The sequence below is a fragment of the Carettochelys insculpta genome, chromosome 4, assembly GCF_033958435.1.
Source record: "Carettochelys insculpta isolate YL-2023 chromosome 4, ASM3395843v1, whole genome shotgun sequence".
Taxonomy (NCBI): Eukaryota; Metazoa; Chordata; order Testudines; family Carettochelyidae; genus Carettochelys; species Carettochelys insculpta.
In genome coordinates this window covers 97,280,305-97,306,025 of record NC_134140.1, presented here as the reverse complement: position 1 = coordinate 97,306,025, position 25,721 = coordinate 97,280,305, and the positions used below count along the sequence as shown (strand labels likewise).

The 25,721-nt window shown below is 44.2% G+C and overlaps 1 protein-coding gene across 1 annotated transcript in view; it reads right to left on the bottom strand.

The window, feature by feature from the left end:
- Positions 1-20,477, bottom strand: part of PGRMC2 (progesterone receptor membrane component 2) — a 29,498-nt gene extending 9,021 nt beyond the window's left edge. The window contains exon 1 of the mRNA XM_074993313.1: positions 20,055-20,477. Within this exon, the coding sequence (XP_074849414.1) occupies positions 20,055-20,463 (409 nt within the window). The 5' untranslated portion in view covers positions 20,464-20,477. The remainder of the gene's footprint in view (positions 1-20,054) is intronic.
- Between the last annotated feature and the right edge of the window lie 5,244 nt (positions 20,478-25,721).

Genomic DNA, 25,721 nt, shown 5'->3' with positions numbered 1-25,721 from the left:
GTTAAAATCAAATCTAAAACAGCTTCCCCCCGGTAGCTTTTTCAACCTTTTGGAAAAAAAAATTATCTCCAATACAATCCAAGAACTTACTGGATAGTCTGTGCCCCGCTGTATTAGTTTCCCAACATATATCTGGATAGTTGAAGTCTCCCATCACCACCAAATATGGGGCCCTGCTTGACTTTGTTAGTTGTTTAAAAAAAGCCTCAGCCGCCTGGCCAGGCAGCCTGTAGTAGACTCCTAGCAGGATATCACCCTTGTTTTTTACCCCTCTTAGTCTAACCCAGAGACTCTCAACACGTCCATGTCCTACGTCCATCTCCGCTTCTGTCCAAGTGTGTACATTTTTAATATATAAAGCAACACCTCCCCCCTTTCTTCCCTGTCTATCCTTCCTAAGCAGGCTGTACGCTTCAATACCAACATTCCAATCGTGTATTATCCCACCAAGTTTCTGTGATGCCAACGATGTCAGTTATATTTATTTATTAGCACTTCCAGTTCTTCCTGCTTATTACCCATACTTCTTGCATTTGTATATAGGCATCTAAGATATTGATTTGATCTTGCCTCCCTGTTTTGCCCTGACCCTCTTTTTACTCTGACATTGTTGCCCATGCTGCCTTCCATTTCTGACCCATCACCCAGATTTCCATGTTCTCCACTTATCTGTGGGCTTTGCTCCCCTTCCCCCGTCAAACCTAGTTTAAAGCCTTCCTCACTAGGTTAGCCAGTCTGTATCCAAATACGGTCTTTCCCCTCCTTGAAAGGTGAACACCATCTCTGCCCAGCAGTCCTTCCTGGAATAGCATCCCGTGGTCAAGGAAGCCAAAGCCTTCCTGGTGACACCATCTTCGAAGGATCTTACCATCAATCTCAGCCTTGACTATTTCACACAAGAAATATACTGATGGCCACAGACACCACTCTCTACCAGAAACCTACTGATTGCTACGCTTACCTACCTGCCTCCAGCTTCCATCCAACTTACACCACATGATCCATTGTTTGTAGTCAAGCCGTTAGACACAATCACATCTGCTCTGATCCTACTGACAGAGACTGAAAACTACAAGACCTCTACCAAGCATTTATAAAACTGAATTACCCACTGGGAGAAGTCAAAAACAAATTGACAGGGCCAGACGAAAACCCAGAAACAAGCTACTTCAAGATAGGCCCAAGACCACCAACAACAGAACACCACTTATCACCTACAGCCCCCAACTCAAACTCCTGCAATGCATCATTAATATCTACAACCTATTCTGGATCAGGATGCTACACTCCAGCAGGCTCTAGGTGACAGGCCTATTCTTTCCTACAGACAACCTCCTAACCTGAGAGAGATTCTCACCAGCAATCACAGGCTATACCACAGTAATACTAATCCTGGAACTTTTGCTTGCAACAAACCCCGCTGCCAACTTTGTCCACATATTTATTCTGGGAATACTATCACTGGACCTGATTATGTTAGTTGCAAGATCAAAGGCACATTCTAGTGCACTTCCAGCAACATTATATATGCCATTGTGGGCCAACAATGCCCCGCCACTATGTACATTGGACAGAGTGGGCAAAACCTTCACCAAAGAATAAATGGCTGCTCTGTGTCCATCAAGAAACTCAATACACATAAGCCACTCAGTGAACATGTCAATGGAGTGGGCCATTCTGTTAAAGACCTGAGAACCTTTGTCCTAGAGCCCAAACAATTGAAAAGCAGATTTGAGTGAAATTTGAGAGTTGGAGTTTATATTCAAATTCGACACATTAACACATGGTATGAACAGAGACAGCAATTACCTCATGCATTACAAGGACTGCTTCCCTTCCTTTCATGCTTGTAACTATCTCAGATAGGACAGTTAACAACCCCCCACCCCTTACCCTCTTCCTTCAGTCCTATTTGTCAGTTTTTATTGCAGGTGGTTTTTTGTTTTGTTTTGTTTTGGGTCCTCTGTACTTATGTCAGCCTGTATCGGAAAGGAGATTGATCTGATGAAGTGGGTCTGTCCCACAAAAGCTCATCACCAAATGAATAATTTTGTTAGTCTTTAAAGTACTACATTTCTGCTGCTTTGTTTCATTAGAAATAAGCCCTTTCATCACCCTGTGTTGCAGTGATTTTAAAACCTCTCTGAAAGTTTCTTCTGGAATAAGGAGGGAAACATTCTAATTCAGTTGTTTACACCAGGTTTAATGGAAGGTAAATTTTTGAGTAGACAATACCTATGTTATATCAGATACTAATTACAACCTTTTACTGAACCCCTCTGTGGCAATTACAAGATTTGATAGGCCAGTGGCTTTCAACTAGCGTGCCATGGGAACTATCCAAGTGTGCCTTGAAATTCTGTCATTTTCCCCTCACTGTGCAGAGCCGTGGAGGGGGAGGGAAGAATAGATGAACCTGTGCTAGCTGGTGCTCAAGCAAGCAGCAAGGCTGCCTGAGTCCCAGCTGGCACAGAGTTTGTCAATTCCCCCTCCTCCCCTATGCTGTGGCTCTAACATGAATGTGTTTGATCCTTATTTAGCTTGTTGCATGCACTACTATGTTCAAACCCCTCTAATAAGACTAACCATTGTGAATGTAAGTAAATGTGACATTTATGAGCAATCGATTCAGCAGACAAAGAAGTGGGTGTGCTGTGGAACTGTTTGTCTCATTGAAGTGTGCTGTATTACTGTAAAGGTTGGGGACCACTGTGATAGGCTTACACTCATCCCTGCTTAATATTTTTTCCCCCTACAAATTCCAACTTTAAAGAAGTCCAGAGGAACAACTTTGCTTGTGGTTAACAGAGAAGCTTCATCCTGGAAGGTGCAAATATATTCAACTTAGGGGAGGACAAGATGCTTGATCAGAATGGTTTGTGCTAAGTCAGTCTTTTGCCCGTGCATTCCTATGTGACCTGTAAAACTTACCCCAGGGGTCAGTAACCTTTCCGAGGCAAAGTGCTGAAATTTGACCTCTATGTATGGTTCCAGTGCCGATTATGTACTTTTTAAAAGCACTAATAGTCCTACTTACAACAGCTTTATTAATAAAGGTCCAGAGCTTTACCATTTAATTTAGATAGTGGTTGGTAGCATTACCTGGTCTTTTGTTAATCCACAGGCAGCATGGGTTTGAGGAAGCTCCCACCTGCATAGGGGAGGAGGGCTGGGGCTGAGCTCCCATTTCTCATGGGAATGAAAATCAGCTCTTGTGCCACTCTTGGCACCTGTGCCAGGGGCTGCTGGCCCAACTTACCCCATGTCTTATTTTCCCTATCTATAAAGCTGATGATAATCCTTCTTTCCATGCTTCGTCTGTTTAGACCTCAGATTTATAAAGGGCAGGGTCTAAGTGAACATCACACAATAGGACCATAAACGACTAGAAGTCCCACTGGGCATGCTGTAGCGTAAAAACAAACAAAACGCTGCTCACAGAATACTAGAACTGCAATGGACCTCAAAAGGTCATCAAGTCCAGTCACCTACACTCACAGCAGGACCAAGCACCATCTATAATCATCCCAATGGTGATTCTATAACAAGCCTAGGCAACTTATTCCAGTAATTAACGACCTGACAGGAAATTTTTCCTAATGTCCAGTCTAAACCTTCCTTGCTGCAATTTGAGCCCATTGCTTCTATTTTCAGCGATTAAAGAGAATAATTTTTCTCTCTCTTCCTTCCAACACCTTTTTAAGTACAAGTTGAACCTCTCTCTTCCAGGAACATCCATAAGCCAGCATGATTTAGTTAGCCGGATGACCACTTATCTTGGTCAAAGTTTCCCATGGTCCCATAAAGTCTGTTTCCAGACACCAGTCCTGGCTCTCACTGTCCTGTGCAGTTGTTCAGCTGAAATTTACCCCAAACATCTTCTAAGAGTCCAGTAAGCAAAGAAAGTGTTGATAATGCTGCTAGACAATATTGACCTGCTGTGGTCCAGCAAATTCACTCATCTGGCACTGGTCAGGTCCCAAGGGTGCTGGATTAGAAAGGCTGGACCTATACTTGAAAGTGGCTAGTGTCCCCTCAGCTTTCTCTTTCCCAAAGAAATCCAATTTTTAATCTTCTCACAGGTCATATTTTCCAGACCTTTGATCATTTTAGTTGCTCTGGACTCTCCAATTTTTCCACATCTTTCCTAAAAATGTGATGTGCAGAACTGGACACAGTACTCCAACTGAGGCCTAATCAGTGCAGAATAGAGCAGAAAAATTACTTCTCATGTCTTGCTCACAACACTCCTCTTGATGCATCTCAGAATCACATTTGGTTTTTTAGCAAGTGTCACATTGCTGACTCATCCTTAGCTTGTGGTCCACTATGACCCCATACCTCTTTCTGCAGCACTCCATCCTAGCATGTCAATTCCCATTTTGTGCGTGTGAAACTGATTATTCCTCCCTCAGTAGAGTACTTTGCATTTATCTGTATTGAACTTCATCCTATTTGCCTCAGAACATTTCTCCAGTTTGTCCACATCATTCTGAATTCTGACCCTATCCTCCAAAGTACTTGGTGCTATTTCTAATATTTAGCTCTTACGCAGCAATTTTACAGCTCCTACTTACTTTCAGTATTATTTTATTGAAATAACTTCCTTGTCTGTGAGAGGGTAACATCAAAACAACATTCTAAGGCCACGATTATTTCCACATTATGCACTTCAAACCCCCAAAAAGACTTCTGCTGGGTGCAAGTCACTAATCCTAAATTGGGAAGGATAAGACAAAGGGTACACAGAAATCTGTGACTTGATCCACACACAAAAATATTGAGATTCACCACTGTTGTGTTTCTCATGAACACAGCGGTACAAGAGTGAGCATGGTCCTACAGTTCAGAAATAGAAAACTGATGTTGCACATTTAAGTGAAACACATTTCTGTAACCAGCCAATTCACAGGGGGCGGAGCAGGCTATTCATATTACTGCATGGGCTACCCTGAGCATCACCCAAGGCAAGCAGGAGATGGTTTCACCATCATCAGGACATCACCACTAGTCCCCCAGTTTGAATCTGAGCTACATGCCATAAAGTCCTTGCCTTATGACCACAAAGCTTAGACTGAGGCAGGAACAATGACTTTTAAGTGCATATTCACCCACTTTGACTGCTGCAGATGATTAAAAGAAGACTTTCTACACTAGCCTGAATTCAGTGATCTCTTCAGTGCCTTTTAAAACCAAAGTTATATATACTCAGCGATTTTAATGCTAGAGTTGGTCAGGACTACCACATGGTCAAAGGTGCTTGGACATCACAGTATTGGAAATGAGAACTCAAATGGTACTCTTCTTCAAATGTGCGTGCAGCATGAGTTTGCTATTGCAAGCACATTCTTCCAACAGGCAAACAAATACAAAGCAACTTGGATGCACCCTCAGTCTAAGCATTGACATACGATCGATTACTTGATCACAAAACATCTTTCTGATGTCAAGTTGACTTGTCGCACTGGCTCCTGGTCTGACCACTACATGGTATGCAGTGTTGTCTCTGAACTGTTTGTCCACCAGAATGTCGTCATTCTGCTTATGCCAGAAAAAAAGCTGGATCCAGGTAAACTGGAAATACCCGAGAAACAAGCACTGTTTCAACACAATTGTGACACTTGCTCAGTCACCCACAACTCACTATTGAGGATGACTGGATTAACATCAAAGGAACAACCTCAAGAACTGCTGCCGAGATCCTTGTTTTCCAAAAATGCAGGCACAGGGACTGATGCCTAAGTTGTCCGTGATAAGAAGCATGTGACACATCTGGCTTGGATCAACCCTGAAGATAAACGTCCAAGAAATCAGCACATATTCGAGCTAAGCAGGAGGCACAGGTCAAATTACAGAAAATTAAAGGACCGGTGGAAATATCAAGCAGTTAAACCAAAATGTGGCAGATAGACATGATTTCAAAGCACTCTATATGATGGGTTAAAGGCAGTCTATGGGCCATGTATTGCTGACTGTACACCAGTACGCTCTTCTGATGGCCTCACTCTGACTGCAGAGATAGTGCTAAAATCCTTGACTGATGAGCTGAACATTTTCACAAAGTATTGAACCAGGCCTCAACTCTGGCAACAGCATTCCTGAAGAGATTCCACAGTGGGCTAATGATGTTTACAGCAGGTCATACCACCAACTCTTGATGAGGTACAAACAGCTGTTCAACGGATGAAATCTATAAAGGCACCTGGTATTGATGCAACTGCATCATAAAGCTGCTGGTGACCAGCTAATGTACCATCTCACCTATTTATTTAGCACCATTTAGGAGAAGGAGCTAGTTCCCCAGGACTTCGAAGAGGTATATGTTTACAGTCAGGGCAAGAGACAAGGTGACCATGTGTGTTGTGATGACCATCAGGGCATGCCTCTGCTCTCTATAGCTGATAAGATCGTGGCCCACATCCTTTACAACTGGCTTTTGCCACACGTGTTCAAAAATGGCATTATTTCTGAAAGCCAGTGCGTACTTTGTGCCAGGCAAGGCCCTGCTGATTATATTTACCACTAGACCGATACAAGAGAAATGTAGAAAGCAACATCAGGATCTCTAAGTGATTTTCATCGACTTGACCAAGACCTTCAACACAGACAATGGAAATGAGCTCAGGAAAATACTCAGGTGAATTGGCTGTCCTGAAAAATTTACCCACATTGTTTAGTCTTTTCACGATGGCATGCTTGGTTGCACCTTAAACAACAGAGACACATCAGCAATTTTTGAAATATCAAATGGTACATAGCCAAGTTGTATCCTTGCTCGTTTCCTGTTCAACATCTACTTTTCAATGCTGCTGTTAGTTGCTTTTAAGGACTGCACGTTGGGTATACCTATTCAGTTCCAAACAGATGGCACTGTTTTCAAATCTTCAGAGGCTTAAGGCTCATACTAAAGTGGTTACTACAACTATCTGTGACCTTCTGTTTGCTGATGAATGTGCATTGTTGGCTCATTCAGTGAAGGAGGAACAGGAACTTTTTGATTGCTCTGTTACTTCTACTCACGGCTTTGGACTCTCAGTGAGCCTCAAGAAGACAGAAGTTACGTCTTAGCCTGTCTGGAAAGAGCACAGAACTCTAATGGTCATTGCTGCTGGCATGGTCCTTAAGGCTGTTGACAAGTTCTGCTACCTCGGAAGTGCACTGTCCTCTAGCATAACTGTGAATCATGTATCTGCTCAATTAGCCAAAACCAGCACTGCCTTTGGAAAATTGACCAAACATCTATTGAATAACCATGGTATTAAACTCCATACCAAGGTAGCAGTTTATCAGGCAGTCATCGTGAACATCCCACTGTATGGCTCAGGGTCATGGACAATATATCGCCGCCATGTTTTGAAACTCCATCAATCCCATATGTTCTGTCTGAGGAAGATTCCCATATGAATTGGTGGAACAAAATTCCTAACACAGAGGTTCTTAAACTGTATGGTGTCATGGGCATGGAAGCAGTGCTTATGAACAAACAATTTCCCTGGTTTGGTCATGTTATGAGGATGGATGATATATGGATACCCAAGATGGTCTTTTATGACCAGCTTGGCTCATGGAAAGCGCACTATTGGTGATTGTACTGTAAGTGCTATAAAGACATCTTAAAGGCCCACGTGAAGTTATGTGGCATATCTCCCAATGATCTGGAAACTCTAGTTCAGGAAAGACTGTCCTGACAGCAAACAACCGTACAGGCTCTTAAACGCTTTTGAAGTCAGCATATGTAGGCACTACAGGAAGAGCATAGAATCCAAAAAAGAATGTACAACACCTGCAGTAGGTGATTTTTTAACGTGGCATCTGTAATCAGCTTTGCTTATCAAGGATTGGTTTAATCGCTCACCAACAGCGTCACAGAAGATGAGATCCATTGATCAACAACTCAGTCCAAGCAAAACAAACAGTCCAAAAATCTAGGTAACACTTCAACATTGATTTGGGTGCTGAAAATTTACACACAAAGTGGCTGATTAATAGCCATTTAGAGCATCACGTTACAACCTGATTATCCCTTCCTATAATATAAACTTTGTGCACAATGCAGTTCATTCAGAACATGCTCACTCTCTTGGAGAAAGTTATATACCAGTCACAAATCAATCATTTCAGAAAAATTTGGTTTACCTCTTTTGAGTCCATGGCAATGTAATCAAGTACATGGGTACACAAAACGTGCTTGAGACCATGGTGAAGAGTTCTAAACAAGAACCTGGACAGCAGACTAACATCTAAAAATGGATATAATTTTGTACAGATAGCACAAACTATAAGTTCCTAAAAAAAAAATAAAGCAAACAGAGCTAAGCGTCTTAAGAAGCTAAAGAAACAAAACGAGATAAAGTGTCATAAGTGATGTAGTCTATTGCACAAGAGGCACCAACATTGCTATAGACGCTAGGGTTAGATTTTTTAGATGTGTTCATTAATTTTAGATAAGTAAGGCTGATCACCCATAGCTCCCTTTGGACTTATTTGATTTTGATTCAGAACTTCAGAAAATCAGCATCCAGCATCATATTGGACACTCAAATTCAAGGATAATTTTCTTTTATATTTTAGCCTATTGCAAATAGGTCTTTAGGAAGACTGGCAGGGAATAAACAATACACAATAGTAACTAGTTTTAGTCTTTTCCTCTTGTGAATGCTAACTATATAACAATGCTAGTCATTAGACTTATCAAAATAATTGGTAAATTAGTCAAATATTGCTAAATAATTGAAAAAACAGTCTAATATTTAAAAGCACTAGGTTATTAGAATAATTATTACAAAGAGCAATAGTTTATGGCATGCAGTGGGTTTAGCAGTACGTATTTATGACCAATTACAAAAGTGACTTAGCTGAGCTATTTAACTCAAAAATGTGAAAATTAAATAGTTCTAAATAGGAAATACCTTTTTAGCAATATTAAGTTTGCATTTAAACAAGGATGTTTTTCTTTTGTTACTGTTCTGTCTTGAGTAACAATCAGCAAACAAAAAGTCATTTTAAAGTATTTATGGTCAGTAGGCAGCAGAACAAAGCTTAAAGCAGCTTAAGAGTTGTACATCTTTTTCCTGTATTGGGGAGGTGGTTAAATGATGGAACTTTGTTCTCCCTCCCCTACTCTGAATTTGCTTCTATATATTTGCCTAGTTAGTTCAGAATAGATTGTAAGCTCTTCAAGGCAAGAAGGATGTAGTATGCTTTACAAGCTCCTTAGCTGATGGCCTGATGTTCAAATAAAGACATATACATGCTTTCTCTAGAACACAAGTTCTCAACCGGGGGCCTAGACACTTCCTGTGGGGCTAGAGCCCCGAGCCCATTGCCCCCGTCTCCCCAAACTGCAGTGCCTTACCAAGTGGAGCAGCTCTATATAAACACCTAACCTTCTTTCTTCCCCACTCCATCCTTCCCACTCACAAGCCAGAGGCCGAATGCTGTAGCCGGGAAGTGTAGGACTGCTACTGCTTTAACTCATGCCATCAGTCAGGCACATTGAGTAAAGGGCAGCAGCAGCAGCGGCCCAACTCTCCCCTCCCTCCCCCCCATCCCCACTCTCTGCAACACACATTCACCATGTGAATGTAGTTTATGTAACCTGGCAGCCTGCTCCACTCCCCTCTCACAACAGCAGGAAGCCGACTGCCCTAACCCCAGCCCTACAGTACTCCTCTTCCTGCTACCACAGTGAAACAGCACAGTAGGCTGAGAGGGGGCGGCAGGGCAGGGCAGGGCAGAGCAAGCTGCTGGGTTGCTCCAGCTCCTGCCACCTTGGTGATGGAGGGGTCACGACCCCTGCTGCCACCCCATGCTAGGCCCCATTATACTTGGCTTTGGGTAAGGGGGAGAAGCATGCATGGGGCTGGGAGAAAAGGGCACAGTAGAGGCAGGGTCTGCAGCAGGAGGATTGCTCTGGGTTCTGCGCCTGGGGTACTGGGGAGGGAAGGAGTTGCTGCCCCAGGCCCTATGCGCCCCCCCCCACCCACAGGGACAGCCCTAGACAGTCACATGGCAAACAGCAACTGCAGGCTGAGGAGAGAAGGGCCCTCCCAGAACTACCCTCCTGTTTCATCACAGGCCCTAGCTACTCCCTAATTGCACCTGCACAGTTTAAGTTACAATATCACAGCAGGAAACTGCTAAAAACATTACATTGAAGAGTTGTTAGAACTGAAGGATCAAAAGTCTGCATAGGGATGCATCACAAGTTCTAAATTCCCCATTAAATCCATCATTGTATTGTTCAATAATCCATCATTTCCAAACTATTAAATTAAAATGAACCACTTCTTTATAGCTAGTCTTTTTCCAAGTAAAAGACTGGTGGTTCCATATCTTTTGCAATGATTTTACAGTAATTATCTAACGCATGATTTTTTTCAACCTGTGGCTCACAGGCCAAAACTGGTTCACCAGAACATAAAGGGCTGCATGTTTGGCTGGACTCAGCTCCCTGCTCCAGGCTTTGCACCCAGGTATAGAGTCACACTACTGCTGAGGTTTTCCCAGTAGCTTCTGCATCATAATTAGAACCCTGCAAATCCATGGAAATCTGTGAATCATTTTTGCAGGTATAGATTTGGATGTGGATACAAAAACAGTTTATCTAGAACCCTTCAAATTTGTGGATATTAACAGATCATTTTTGCAGAAGACGATGCAGATACCAATTTTATAGCTGCACAGGACTCTAATCATGATAACCAAGGTCTGGTCAGATCATGAGTGGCACTGTGATGCAATGAACAAGGTCACACAAATTGGGCATACCACTACCACCAGAGATCACAACATCTAGAGAAGGGAGCCAAGACCACCCAACCATGCAAGATAGGAGCTAAGAAGCAGCAGTTGGGTGTCATGTACTCTGCCTCCCTTTTTCCCCAGTGCAATCCAGTCTGGTAGCCAGGCAGTACCCAGCTCACGCCCTGACCTGCAACGTGTACCCTTCCCCTACAACTGTGCAGTCCCCCTTCCGTCACAACACCTATCCTGGTCCTCAGATCTTCTCCCTCTGTACCCCACTGCCTTTCTCTCCCCCCCACTCCATTTTACTCCCAGGACTTCAAATTCTGCACCCTTTACCCTCAGGCCCACAAAACAGAGTCCACTGAAAGGCAATACTTCTCCAGACTGCTCTGCTACACATCCTCTCAACCCTCCACTATATCCCCGCTCCAACGCTCCTCCCACCAAACTCCTTCCTCATAATACTTCTAAAACACCAACAGCCTCACTTCATTGCTGGACGCCCCCCAAATTGCCTCCGTCTCTTACTCTCTGCCCACATAGACAAAGTGTAGGGGGGGGTCCTACATTTTGTGGAGGTGTCTTGGCTCACCACCACTCCCCTACAACGCCTAGAATCTCAGCTCCAAGCTCCTCCTCCCATTAACTCCTGTGGGAACTAAAGGGACATGCAGTGGGTCAGAGAGGGTCTCTAAACGGGGAGAAGGAGTATCATCTCTAGATCATGACAGGTCTAACGTAACAATGCATAAGACTACCACTTCCAAACCACTTATACTTTAAAGGTATAACTATCGATTGTTCAAACTAGCAATAGAAGAAGTGGTACAGCTCAGGTACAAGTGTCCATACCAGCAATTGCTAGAGTGCCATTACCAACCATCAAGGAGGAAAATACATGTTATGTTTAAATTTAATTAGTTTACATTATTCTGTATTTCTGTAAAGCTTTGCACAGCTATAGCACTAGTAGCCAGAAAATACAGACTGAAGATACTCTTGGCATTTATAACAGCAACGAAGGGTCCTGTGGCACCTTTGTAGACTAACAGAAAAGTTTTGAGCATGAGCTTTCGTGAGCACAGACTCACGAAAGCTCATGCTCAAAACTTTTCTGTTAGTCTACAAAGGTGCCACAGGACCCTTCGTTGCTGTTACAGATCCAGACTAACACGGCTACCCCTCCGATTCTTGGCATTTAGGCATTGTATGCAGCTTCTCAGTCCTAGATAGGACAAAGCTAAAAAAAAAAAACCTAATAAACTATTTTGCTAGTCTTTAAAGTGCTACTTGACTGCTTTTTGTTTTGATAGCGTATAGACTAGCACGGCTTCCTCTCTGTTACTAAAAAAAAATTAAGAGTAGAACTCCTGAGTGAAATAAAGACAAGCCAGAAAGAATAGTAATTGACTTGGTAAAATGTCCTACCTATAATAGTGTAGCCTAAGGGGATGACAATATAAGGTTATAGTGAGGGATCAGATGAGCAACTGCCAAATTCCTTTTATTTGCCAGTCATACCAGAGTTTCCTCTATTAAGGTTTATAACTTGCTTTTTATTCCAAACCAGAATTTTACAATCCCTCCCAATACTCTGAAAGAGTTTTCCACCTCAACTGTCTCATACAGTGAATCCTTGATTTAACGGACCCTGATATAACAGACTTCAGAAATAACAGAAACTGTCTGCCAACCCCCACCACTGCTCCCCCCCAAATAAACTTAACAGAGCCACCGCCGGAGAAGCCGGTGGGCTGCGGTGGAAAGCAGAAGCTCTCCTCCCCCAGCCCTGTGTGCATGGAGCATGTCTGTGCCTAGCCACCGCTGCCTGCAATGTCACTGAGCAGCAGCCATGGTGCGGGAGGCTTGCTGCCTGCTGGGAGCAGCCAAGCTCTACCTTTACGCTGGTGGCTTGGACCTGGGGCCCGGATGAGCCGCAGCACTGAGAGGTGCAGGAGGTGGAAGGAGCCAGGCTGGCATTCAGTTCCTCTCCTGGTAATTGGGAGAGGAAGATGGACGTGTGAGGGGAAGAATGGGGGAGGAAGAGAAGAGGGCAGCGGAAGACAGGAGTGAGTGATGGGCTGGGAAGGTCAATGCATCATCGTACAGTATAACCATTTGGATATAATGGACTTTTGGAATTAACAGATACCCCTTCCTCCCCATAGTCTGTTAAATTGAGGGTTTACTGTATAGTAAGAATAAAAGATTTTTGGGGACACTCTTCAAATTTGACAAAGTCTTGGTGAGATAGGACTAGAAAAAAAATTCTGTTTAAGTTCACCACTATAGATGGATTGAGTGGATCTGTAGGTTCTAAAGTGGCTTCTAAAGCTTACATTAAGTTTTTCTTTTTCAGTACAGTTATATAACAAAAGTGTCTACATCTGTAAGTAGCTCTTTCGGGCTAGAGATTGTTCTATAGTACTCGTATTAGAAGAAATGAAAAATACTATTTCTTTTACTGATCATTTTTACAGTTCAAATATTGGTAACAAACTGAACACTGCATGTTTTGTATTCCCTTAACTGAAATTCATTTAAAAATAGAAAAAAGCATTCAAAATATTTAATACATTTCAATTTGTATTCTATTAGCCATGTAATTCAAAGTGTGATTAATCATGACTGGCAGCCCTAATTTCTTCCTCTCTCCTAATATCTTAGTGGCTAGTCAATACATTCGATTAAATTTGTAGGTAAGGTTTTCTGACAAGAACCCTCCCAACATCCCAAGTTCTTATACGCCCATAAATACATCACCCACATTGATTTCAGAATCCAGTTCAAAAATGTTCTTTTAAATAAATTTACTTCAGAACTGCACCAATGCCAGGTGCCCTATAGAGAATGAACAGAACAGATAATCATCAGATGATCCACCCCCCCGTCACCCATTCCCAGCTTCTGGCAAACAGAAGCTAACATCATCATCCCTGCCTATCCTCATGGACAGGCCTATCCGCCATGAACTTGTCTAGTTCTTCCTTTTCACAACATACTCTGGCATGAGCTCCACAGGTTGACTCTGTGCTGTGTGAAAAGAAAACCCCTTTTGCTGGAACCCTGCTGCCTATTAATTTCATTTGGTGGTCCCTAGGAAGTAATGAGTAAACAACATTTGTTTATTTTTCCTACACCAGTCATGATTTTATGGACCTCAGATAGCTCTCCACAGTTGTCTCGTTTCCACACTGAAGAAATATTGAGCGAGAAGGAGATGGTGGGGACCAACTCTGTATGCAATATTGAAAATGTGGACATACTATTATATAAAGGCAATATGATATTGCCTGTCTTATCCTGACTTTCTTAATGAGTCCCAATATTCTCTTAGCTTTTTGGATTGCTGCTATGCTTTGAGTGGATATTTTCAGAAAACCATCTACAATGACTCCAAGATCACTTGATTAGTAACAGCTCATTTGAGCCCTATTAATTTGTATGTATAGTTGGGAATATGTTTTCCAATCCAAGTTATACATATAAAATTTAAAAATCCATGGGCTTGCTCCAGCATTTCATAACTCCATTCTTAAACTGAGGGAGTCTGAGAACTAGCCTGGACCTGTCACATTCAGTATGATTACTACTTTCTCTAAAGCACATGTTGTTAGAAACTGGTTTCCTGTATCTCCCAAGTTCAGTTCATGTCTCAAATGAAAATTTAAGAGCAGGCAAGTTAACAGGTTTGAGAAGACACTAGTGTCAGTCTTAATTTCTTGGCCTAATTATTTTTAAGTTGGCATATTTTAAAAAAATTATATGCAAGTGCAGTAGTTGGGGTACCCTGCTGTATTCAGAACCTATCATCACTACCACCCACATTTCCAATTTATGTAATTAAATTAATTGAAATCTTGATTCTTGGACTTTAATGGTTTGTCCCCTCAAACTCCATCACTGACTATAAACTGAAGTCAAATTTGAGTTGGCCACAGACACCTACATTAAAACGGTACTCAGTATGCATAAAATGAGAGTATACAGTAGTAGTTTTTTGCAATATATCAAATGAGATGCTGTGTTTGCCAGAAGGAAGTTTATATTATCCCTGTAAAATATAGCCGTTTGACTAACATTAAATTAGAACAAGTTGTTTGACAAGGAAACTATTTTATCACAAATTTCAGTCACAGACAGCTTCAGACTAATCCCCCGAGTCTGGTCATTTTATCAGATGTTAGAGGGTACAGTGTGCAAATTCTGATCCTGTTTCCACCTCACTGTACAACATCAGAAATACAACAGCATCCTCATTGGTTCTATACAGCCTGTAGTAAAATAACTATTCCTTAAAAAAAACCAACCAAACAAAAAACCAACCAAACAAAGCAAGTTTGCAAAATCTCTGGGACAGCTTCAAAATAACTAAAAAAATGCTGACTGTGGAGCACTAGTGGACTTGAGTGCCTTGGGGAATCTGTGCTGATGCTGCTGAGACAGATTTTTTGTTTGTTGGCACCAGAGCCACACCTGCAAGATACTAATAGCAGTGGGAGTCAGGTAACTTGGGTACTCCCTGCCACTGCCCCCCCAGCTCACATGGGCTGCTCCAGGCCTGGGACCAGGAGGCTGCCAGATATGAAAACATTATGGTAAATACAGAGGGATCCCTTGCCACCAGTTCTGACAGTGGGGATACATGACAGCTATGCTCCTCTCCCCGAAGCCCTTGGCAGCCTGGTCTCCACTGGGGCTCAGCAGATCAGGCCTTGGCCATGCTGCCGCATGGATGGAGGGTAGGCTGGGTTGGGCTGGGCTGGCTCCCCATTCTCTGACTATCTGTCCTGCCGCACTTTCTGCCAGTGCTCAGTAGACCCCAGCCTAGGTGCTGGGATACCACCTGGTGGCAGCACCAGTTATTTGAGAGTACTGATTGACTGAATACTGGCTGAAGAAGAGTTTACTATAGTGTGACTAGTTTCCTCTAGTCTATACTAGAGAAATAAGTCAATTTCAGATACACAATTCTAGCTACAGCATTTGCATAGCTAGTATAAATGTATCAGAATTGACTTACTTCCCTAACGAAATCAGATGTGTGTCGATGTCCCTTACTCCTGGTTCCCCTCCACTTGCAGAGAGGGGAAACTGAGCAGGGTGGCAGCCCTGGTCAGTTTCCTAGCTCCAGACAGTGCTGCGGAGCTGGGAGCCAGGGGCAACTAACTGTGCGTATCTCAAGGGTTTACTGTACCCAAGAGCAGGAACCTAGTCAATACGGTATCTTTAGAGATAGCTGGTTACAACCTTCACTATGACAAAACAAAGATGCAATCTTAACTTTCACAAATTCACTGTCTTGTCTTAAGATGAAAAATCCTGTTTTTATTATTCACTGAAACACCACTCCAGTCTCTAGACTTAACAAAAACTCCAGAGAAGCCAGCCAACTCACTGAGTGTACAGATTTGAGAGAGTGTCAAAATAAAGCACATCATCAAGCTTTCACAATCTCCCTCTTCTGGGAGATCACTATGAGCTCCCATGAAAGTGACTTATTGATAATGCCAAGAAAAATATACCAAACCAACAACAAGCCTAGAGACCTGTTTCACAGCTATGGTAAAACTGATTTATTCATCCTTGAGGTACATATGCTACCTAGCTGTAATGAATTTTGTTTATCAGCGACACAATCTGTAACTTAAATGCTATCTAAACTCAATCAACATAAATTTAGTGTTATTTCTGCACACAATCTTTTCAGCAAAGCATCTGACCATTTGAATTAGCCACCCCTAAAATCGAATCATGTAACCTTCATCAGTAGTTAGGTTTTCAATAGTAGTTAGGTCCCCTTGTGACCCATGGTTCTGCTCTCAACTAATTCACTGGAAGGTACTGTTTTGATCTACTGTTTCATAAGCAGACTTTTTATATTTAGGTCAAAAACAGTAAGTTAGAGAGAGTCTGACATGTTGTAAACCAAGACTGGGCCTTCACTAGTATTCAGTAGTCTCCCTGAACCAGAACCATTAAGAAGTCTGAAGAGTACTATAGATGGGCAAAAATGTGTTCCGCACTGTGAAGAGACTAACAGATTTCTATAACAGTGCTAAAATGGTTTGTCCATGTACAATAGAAATTAATCCACTATTAGCACTAGTTCAGGGATAACAGTTGCTGACAGCAGTCAGAAAACCATCCAATTTCCAAGGAAGATAGGGTTCCTCCTGACGCACACTATTAAGAAGGGTTTGTGGTGCAGACTAATCATGATACTTATCTTAGACAATTTTAATATAGAAGGTATTTTAAAATTATTCCATTAAGTTACTTGGATTACAGCACCCTTCCTAACTTTTCAACATGCATATTCTATGCACATATGTACTATATTAAAAAAAAAACACAGGAAATACACAAAAATTAAACTATGAAGCTTGACAGAAACAGAAGATAATTCATATATCTATCACAATGTATTCTGATTTCTTCATTTTATTTAATGTCTACTAGAGCATGGCTGCACAGAGTGGGGGGCATTAATTTTGTAAGGCAGGGCATAGCGCAACAGGTTTTTTACCCTGCCTTCCCCTGCTGCCTCACCAGCCCTCTGCTTTCTCCCATGTGGCCTCCGCCACTGCTGTCACCAAAGGACACCCCACCCCTCCCCTCCCAGCCATTGGGCCAATCACAAAGTGCAGAGGCTCTGCATCACACAACAGGGACAACCAGTGAGTTCCTGGCTTGGTAAAGTACCCTCCTGGGGTCCCTCCTTGGTACTTTCCTAGGGTTCTCCCCCACCCCCGAGCACCCCTTCCCCTTGGGGATACTTCTTGGAGCTTCTGAGCACCCCCTTCTTGAGCATCCCCCTCACTGCATTCCTTCCTTTGGTCCTCCTGCAGGTTGTTTTGACTGCTAACTGCAGGGCTGAAAAAGGGGGACCAACATAAAAAGTTTGCTGACACCTACATTAGAGGTTCTCACCAGGCAGCATAGGCCCAGACTCTGTGAGGATTTTACAATACAGGCAATCCTCAGACTTACAACACAATTGGTTCCTTAAATTTGCTTCATAAGTCAGAACTGCAGTCTACTCGACTGCAAGACCAAACATCAAATTAAAAACTTACAGTTGTAAGTCAGATAAAGTGCCGTTTGACTAAATCCGAGGACTACCTGAACACAGTAGAAAAAATACTTTAATTTACTTGAAGTTCAGTTACAGAGGTTTGCGTTTATATGCTATACAGCAGATAAAAACTAGAAAGTCAAGTTAAGTACTCTAGTTTATTTGGTCTCAAATACAAAAGTAGACATCAGGAATGCTGAAAAGAAACAAATTTTATAAATCTAAGGCTTATCATATTATTAGTAATAAAGGCAACACTTTTTCTTTTTTAACACCACACTGTTTAACTTGACACTGCCCCTTTTGACGAAAATGAGCCTCCTGCCATTTCTCCATACAGAGAGAAAAGGTGTCACACCTACTTAAAAAAAATTCTCAAGTCTGCTGAATTGCACACCTCTCAAGTCAACTCCCACAAGAAAACAATAAAAGATTAAAGACACCCTATCACCTGTGAATGAACAAGCATCAGAAAATGGTCAGTCCTCATCCTCAAAAGAAACCCGCAGGACACTTCCAAAAGATGAGCCTGGGAGGTTAAATTCCAATTGAAAAAAAATCACAGACTGTCCAGAACAACAAGAAGTCCTGTGGCATCTTACAGACTATAAAATATTCTGAAGCATAAGCTTTCGTGGCCAAAGATCTGCTTCATCAGATGTCAGATCATAGACTGCCCAGAGACCTAGATTTATGGCTTAGTAGACAATCTGTAACCCACTAACTCAGTTTTTGTCTTGCCGGCGTCAACACCCCAGCATACCTCAAATGGTCCCCGAAGTAAGTGTTAACTACTTAACGCTCAGCAACCTGTTCCACCTCACCTTTAGGGGTGAGACAGAGGATGAATCCCCAGCATAGCAAACATGCAGCACTTTAAAGACTAACAAGATAAATTACCAGGTGATGAGCTTTCATGGGGCACACCCACTTCTCCAGATCTGTAAGTGGGTCTGCCCCATGAAAGCTCATCACCTAATAATTTATTCTGTTGGTCTTTAAAGTGCTATGTGACTACGTTTGTTTTGTTAGAATACAGACTAACAGGGCTACCTCTCTATTACAACTGCAGCCATGAAGAACAGCTCATGCTCAAAAGCATGTCTCTCTCACCAACAAAAGCTGGTCCAAAAAAAGCTACTTCTTCCCCCACCTTGTCTCTCTAAAGTACACGGCCTGCAATACTACATTCAGTTTAATCATTTTATTTAAATTTAGCTCCTGAAAACTCCACCTCACAGGCCACCCTTTCCCCAATACAATAGTTTAAACGTATAAACACTACATAAATGGTACCGCTATCTGAACTCTTACAACCCAATTATCCCAAGATTAAAATGTGTAATATCAACAACAGAAGAAATCATTTTGCACCATAAAATAAGCAAGTCTTCCATGCGCTTTCCAGTGAGATACCTATGTTAGTCTGCATTTTAACAAAGCAAAAGAGCAGTCATGTAGCACTTTAAAGACTAACAAAATGATTTATTAGGTGATGAGCTTTCTTTGAAGAAGCAGACCTGTCCCACGGAAGCTCTTCGTCTAATAAATCATTTTGCTAGTCGTTAAAGTGCTACACGACTGCTTTTTTAAGTGCAATTTCCAGCTATTAAAACTAGAATGAAGTCCATAAGACATCATCATCATACACCTTAACCTACGCTCTATTAGGACAGATTGCGAAACGACACTACCCATGCACGCTAAGATAAACACGAGCGGAAACAGTCCACTCCATTCACAACTGCAACTATTTCACAGATGGGCCTCTATCTCTCCGGCGGAGCTCACCGAGCAGGAGTGCTGACAGTGAGGCTTATAGCTCCAAGCCCAGAGAGAGAGAGCAAAGTCTGCAAAACCCCTTCCCATGTGGCAATCCCCAAGCAGGCAGCCCACAGGCTGGCGGCGGAGACAAGCAGCGTGGGCAGCAGCTTAGTTCTGAACGCCCCCTACCCGCCCAGCCACATGGCTCACGCCACGCGCGCCTTGCCAACCCTCCCATTCCCACAGCAGACTCCAACGGACCACGAGCAGCCGCCAGTCACAGACCGCGGGCGGGCGGGGGTGTCACGCCGAATGCCTGCTCCCCGCCAAGGGCGCTCGGGCCCAGCCGAGGCTCCCGCGCCTGAAGGGATAGTGTGCTGCGCCCGGGGGCCACGGTCCCGCCCCAGCCTGAGAGCAGCTGGGAGACGCAAGGCCGCCTCCGCGGCCCCCGCCGGCTGCTCACCAGGCCCGTAGAACTTGCTGCCTTTGGTCACGTCGAAGACTTTGCCGTTGACGGCCAGCAAGATGCGAGGGGTGCGGGCCCCGTCGTACTCGTGTAGTTGCTCCAGCGTGAAGTCCCGCCGCTTCATGCGGGGCAGGGAGGCAGCTTGGCTCTGCTGGGCCGTGCCCCCCGGGCCGCTCCGCTTCCCCCAGCGCAGGTAGAGCCGATAGGCCGCCAGCAGTACCAGCACCAAGAGCCCCACATTCAGCAGCATCCCGCCGCCCAGGACCCAGCCTCCCGCCGCCGCCGCGGGCGGCTCTTCTGCGCCCCCACCCCCCAGGCCGCCAGGGCTGCTGCCCTCAGTTCTTAGTTGCCCATCCCCATCGTCCGCCATCACTAAGCGAGCGCCGGCTCCTCCCCATACGGGCATGAGGGACGAGCGAGGAGGCGAGGCACATTCTGCCCCCTCCTCTGCCAGCGCCGATTGGTCAGTCGCAGGACACGTCACCCTCACAAGCTCGCGCCAAACCCGCGAATTAGAATCAGACACTCCCTGCGGCTTAACCGCCGCTCGAGTATCCGGCACGCGCGCGCGTACGCGAGAGAGAGCGCGAACGCGAGCGCGAGACTGGCGTTGGGCCCGGCAGAGCTAAACTCGTGCAGCTGTCTGGGGCGCGAGCGGGATGCAGAGCCACGGGGCGGTGGTGGAACGCGCGAAACGTCACTACAGTTAGTGCGCGAGACGCAGGCGGGGTCTAAAGTTACTTGCTCGCTCACAATTTGGCCTCTGCCGGGACGGACTCTTAAGGTAGCGCCACTGGTGCAGCTAGGGACTGAACCTCCTAACTAAGAGGATCTTGCAGTCAGTCCGTCCCACCCCATGATAGTAAAGGTGTAAGGCAGCCTTTCTGGCTTCTGGCTCCCTGTCTCTCAGGTGGGTTTGAGACATCCCACGTTAGCACCCAGCAGGTGGCACCTGATATGCTCCAGGACTTGGCAGAGGGCAAACGCAGGACTAGCACTTGCTGAGAGGAAGAGGCCTGGGAAGTTTTACATGGTAGAGCAAGGTGAGGACCTTGCAAAACGTGGTTTCCACTGTTCTAACACAAACATTGTCTGTGAGACACCTTTCATGGTGAGTGGGTCCTATATCTCCCTGTCATAGCATGTGCTATACCTGGTGATCTCCAACCTTTCTAAGCACAAGATCACTTTCTGAGTTAAAATGCAACCCAGCATTTACCACAAACCTCAATACCCTCACTTCTTCCTCATCCCTTCTTGAAGCTGCTGACGTGCTCACTCCACATCCTCACTCCCACCAAACTGGGATGGGGTCAGGGGTGTAAACTCTGGTATTGGGCTGAGGGCTTCTGGGGTGGGAGGGGATTCAGGATGCCTGGTCTAGGAGGTATTTGGAGTACAGGAGGGGGATTCAAGCCGAGGCCAGGAGTTCAGGGTACAGACTCCAGCTGGGCATCACTTACTTCAAGAAACTTCTTGAGATGATGGGGCTAAGGCAGCCTCACTCCCACCCTGGTCCTGTGCCACTCCCAGAAATGGCTGGCATGTCCAGAAGTGGCTCCTTCAGGTGAGAGCAGGTGGCTCTGTTTGCTGCACCCTGTCTGCAGACACCATCCCAACACCTCCAATTGGCTGTGATTCCTCTTCCCAGACAGTTGGCGCTACTGGGGCTATGCAGGCAATGGCAGCATGTGCAGACCCTTCACCCAGTCTCCTCCTGGAACCACAGGGTTGTTTCAGCTGCTTCCAGGATCATTGCAGGGTCAGAGCAGGGTAAATTTTGCCTTCACTTTGTTATGCTGCTGGATAATTAGTGGCCAATCTCCTCATTTGGCTGCAGGGGCTGCCAGGAAATGGAGCCCAATTCCAGAAGACTTCTAACCAGAGTTCCCCACATGGATGGAAAAAATTAGCAGGAATGGATTATGTGTACCAATGCTGAGGTAATATGCCAATGTACACCACTGGTAGAAACTAAAAACCCAGATATAACACACTTTTAAAAATTACCGTAGGAATAATTACTCTAGCCATGACAGATTAGGCAATTCAGAACTCATTACCCAGTGTGACAGAGATTCACATTGCCCCTTTAAATAGGTTGAGCATATTCAAACATTAGAAGGGTTACCAGCAAATTCTTTCCACCCGAAGCTCTGTTGTGTCCCTCCTTTCTGTAGAGAAGGGGTACAGGGGTTGCAGGGAGTGGACACCCTGACATCAGCACCTCCCTCCCCTAGCAACTCCACCCTGCACAGCAAAAAGGAGACTCCCGGGGAGCAGTTCCCAGGCAGAGGGCAGGAGCAGCACAGCAGTGGAGGCCATGGCAACCAAAGTGCTGGAACTGGATAGCCCTCCTGGCCAAACCAGTCAGGATCACCTGTCAGAGGCTCCAAGATACTGGTAGCAGTATTGACTGATGGCATCACTCTGCTTCCCACTGGTGAGTGCGGGGTGGGGGGGTCCCCCACCCTTCTCCTGAGTGACAGAGCTGGAGAAAGAGTGAGCTGGGGTCACTGATACTTTGCTTCCCCCACTGCTACCAATGAGTGAAAGGGGGCCAGGCCTCTACTAAGGGTGCCAAGATGACACACATGTCCTGCATTAGTCCCCCCACCAGCTGCTGGCTGGCCCCTTGCTCCTATGGCCCACAGCAGTTGTTGGAGTACCTGACCCCTTGTATGCCCCTACCAGTTGCTCCTGGCTGTAATAATAGACATTTTGAGCATTGGCCTGCTAAACCCAGGGTTGTGAGTTCAATCCTTCAGGAGACCATTCAGGGATTGGGACAAATAAATATCAGGGATGGTACTTGGTCCTGCCAAGAGGGCAGGGTACTGGACTAGATGACCTCCTGATGTCCCTTCCAGTTCTAGGAGGTGTGTATCTCCAATTATAAAAACATGCTTATAAAAAAAAAATCATTGACCACATAGTGACACTGGATTTTTGGCTGACTACAGCAACGTAACTTACTCAACCTTTCCTCCTTAACTTTGCTTGTTTTCCTTCTGTCCCAAGACTGGAAAGATGTTAACTGGCCACTACACCTTAAATGGTCCTTTGAAATACATCTTAATTACTTATGCTAAACCACCCCAGTTTCAACTGGTATTTAGCTGTGACACTTTTAGTACACTTTCCAGACCCTAAGAAGAGAACTGTGTAAGCTTGAAAGCTTGTCTCTCTCACCAACAGAATTTAGTCCAATAAAAGATACCTCACCAACTTATCTTACTGAAGTTAGTGGGTTTTGGATCATGCCTACTGAGACAGAGTATCTGATGCCCCTTTCATGAATCAATGGAGTTATACCAGTCTGAAGATGTGGGTGACACAAGCCTTTTCCTGTGGGAAAAGCTTCCATGTCTTTATAAAATCAGAAATTAATCTTCACCTATTTTTACAGGATTGAGGAGACTGGTAAACAAAGTGAGAATACTTGGCAGCATAACAGTTTTACAGAACCCTTAATGAGCATCTAAATTACATATATTATAGAATAATATATCTTTAATTACATGTGTTATTGGTGAGCAGCTTTTTTAATCTGGTAATTTTATAGTCATTCATTAAACTTTGCAGATTTATTGCTCCATTCACACTAAAACATGTCTTTCACTATTCTTTCACAGCTGGAAGTTAATAGACATGAAGGGTCATGACAATCACTTTCAGCTGTGAAAGCCTGGCCACCTCTGATCTGAATAATTTGTAGGAGACAGGAAACCAGCATCATAAGGTGGCTAGCCCTTATAATGTAGTATGTCCAATGTCCCTGTGGTAAAACAGGTGTTCTCATTTTTCTCAATTAAGCAGATGGAGTTGTACCTGAGGCTATAAAGAGTCGGAAAGTGCACTAGTCATTTGGTTGGGTTTGGCTGAGTGAATGAGAAACCTGGTAAATGAAAGCTTCTTAGTAAACTTAGGGATGGCAGTTGAAAACTGGCAAAGATTAAGGGAGTGGTGTGGTGGTCTTGATTATTGAGGGAAGTAGAATGTATTACTTGGAGAAACACTAAGAACAGGTGCAAGAGAGGCTTGCTTGTGAGCTTCTGTCAAGCTGGAGAGCATGGATGAGAAATGGCTGAAAGCACTCTCAATGCTTGTCCTAAATTGGAAAGCTGAAGGTAGATGAATAGCAGATGGGCTTATACAATGATGTGGCTGGTGCTGAAGAACTGAACAGAGTGGAAGAATGAGAGGGCCCCAGAAGACCAAAAGTGCTGTTTAGACTTCAGATAGATGCTTATTTCTGAACCCTTAAAGAGAGGTCTGAGGAGAATACCTACAGGGCCTTGCTGTGCCACCATGGGGCATTCTGACTGGCACAGGAAACTGCTAAGGGGAGGCAGGTGCCTAAATACCTTTGAGAATGTGGGATCTTATGGATTATGCCTGATATTGTGAGAAACCTCTTTGAATATAATGGATATTAAAGCTACCCTTTCATAGAGTAACTATCTCCCATGGCCCCACAGGGGATGGGGTGCTCCTCCCTCCCACCCCTGCTCCTTTCCTGAGCCTTGGAGAAGCAGCTGGGGTGCCCCCCCCCCCCAAGCCTCAGAGGAGCAACAGGGAGGGAGCAGCCCACACATTCCCCCCTTCCCCTAGCCTTCAGAAAGCATCAGGGAGGGAGCAGCTGTGGTGCTCCCCTTCCCTGAGCCTCAGCTGGCTCCCTCTATTGTAGAGATAGGACACTTAGAACAGTCTGTTAGCCAGTTCATAGTCCACAGAAGCCTGGATTGGAGAGCTCAGTTTCCCTCTGCTAAAAACAACATAAAATCTGCTATTTTGAGAGAGGGGAACTCCAAGGAGAACTTGTTTGACATGAGAGCTCAAACAAATGCCTGGAAAGATAAAAAGGGGAGATTTAACAGTCAGGTTGACTAGCCCGGTTCTGACAGTGCTGTAGAATTTATCCCAGGAAAAAGGGTGTCTCCAAACTAGGTAACAAATTATACCAAATCTGGATCATTGTCTGATGTTACCACAGTATAGTTAAGAGCTAGGAAAGGGGAAACGGAGATGACAAAGGACCTCAGGTAGGTGGTCCTTGAGGATTTTCCTGACTTCTCTGTGAAGTAAAGATTTTCACATGATGATCTCCAGGATTATGTCCTGCTGAAACTGATAACTGTAAAAGGACCTGTTAAGACTGGAATCTGTGTATCGCAGCAAGGTAAATGAAGACTCTCAAAAAAGTAGTGGACCGAATTGTAGATGTGAAGTTGGACTTGTAGAGAAAGATCAATGAAAGGAGACCAGTACATGTGGGTAGGCTATGGAATTGGCCACAGAACTTAGTTTCCTAACAGCAGATCACCAGGACAGAGAGAGCTGCTCGTGAGGAAATGGAAGCTGATGATCATGAGGCCTGTAAGTACAGATGTCCAGTATGTATGATGGGAAACAGTATTTTCTAATCTGGTACACTGGATGGAAACTAGGAAGTGATTTTCTTGTAAAATGAAGAGAAACTGGTGTTTTAAAAATTAAAGGAGACAATACAGTTAAATGCAGCTACTGTGGAAATATTAGACCCTTCACCACCAATGTTTATAATCAGAAGGGTAATACAGCTTTGAACAGACCATTTAAAATGTTTGAATGAGAGGATTTCACTAAGGGGTAAGAAGAAGGGCTGGTGGGGAACATGTCACA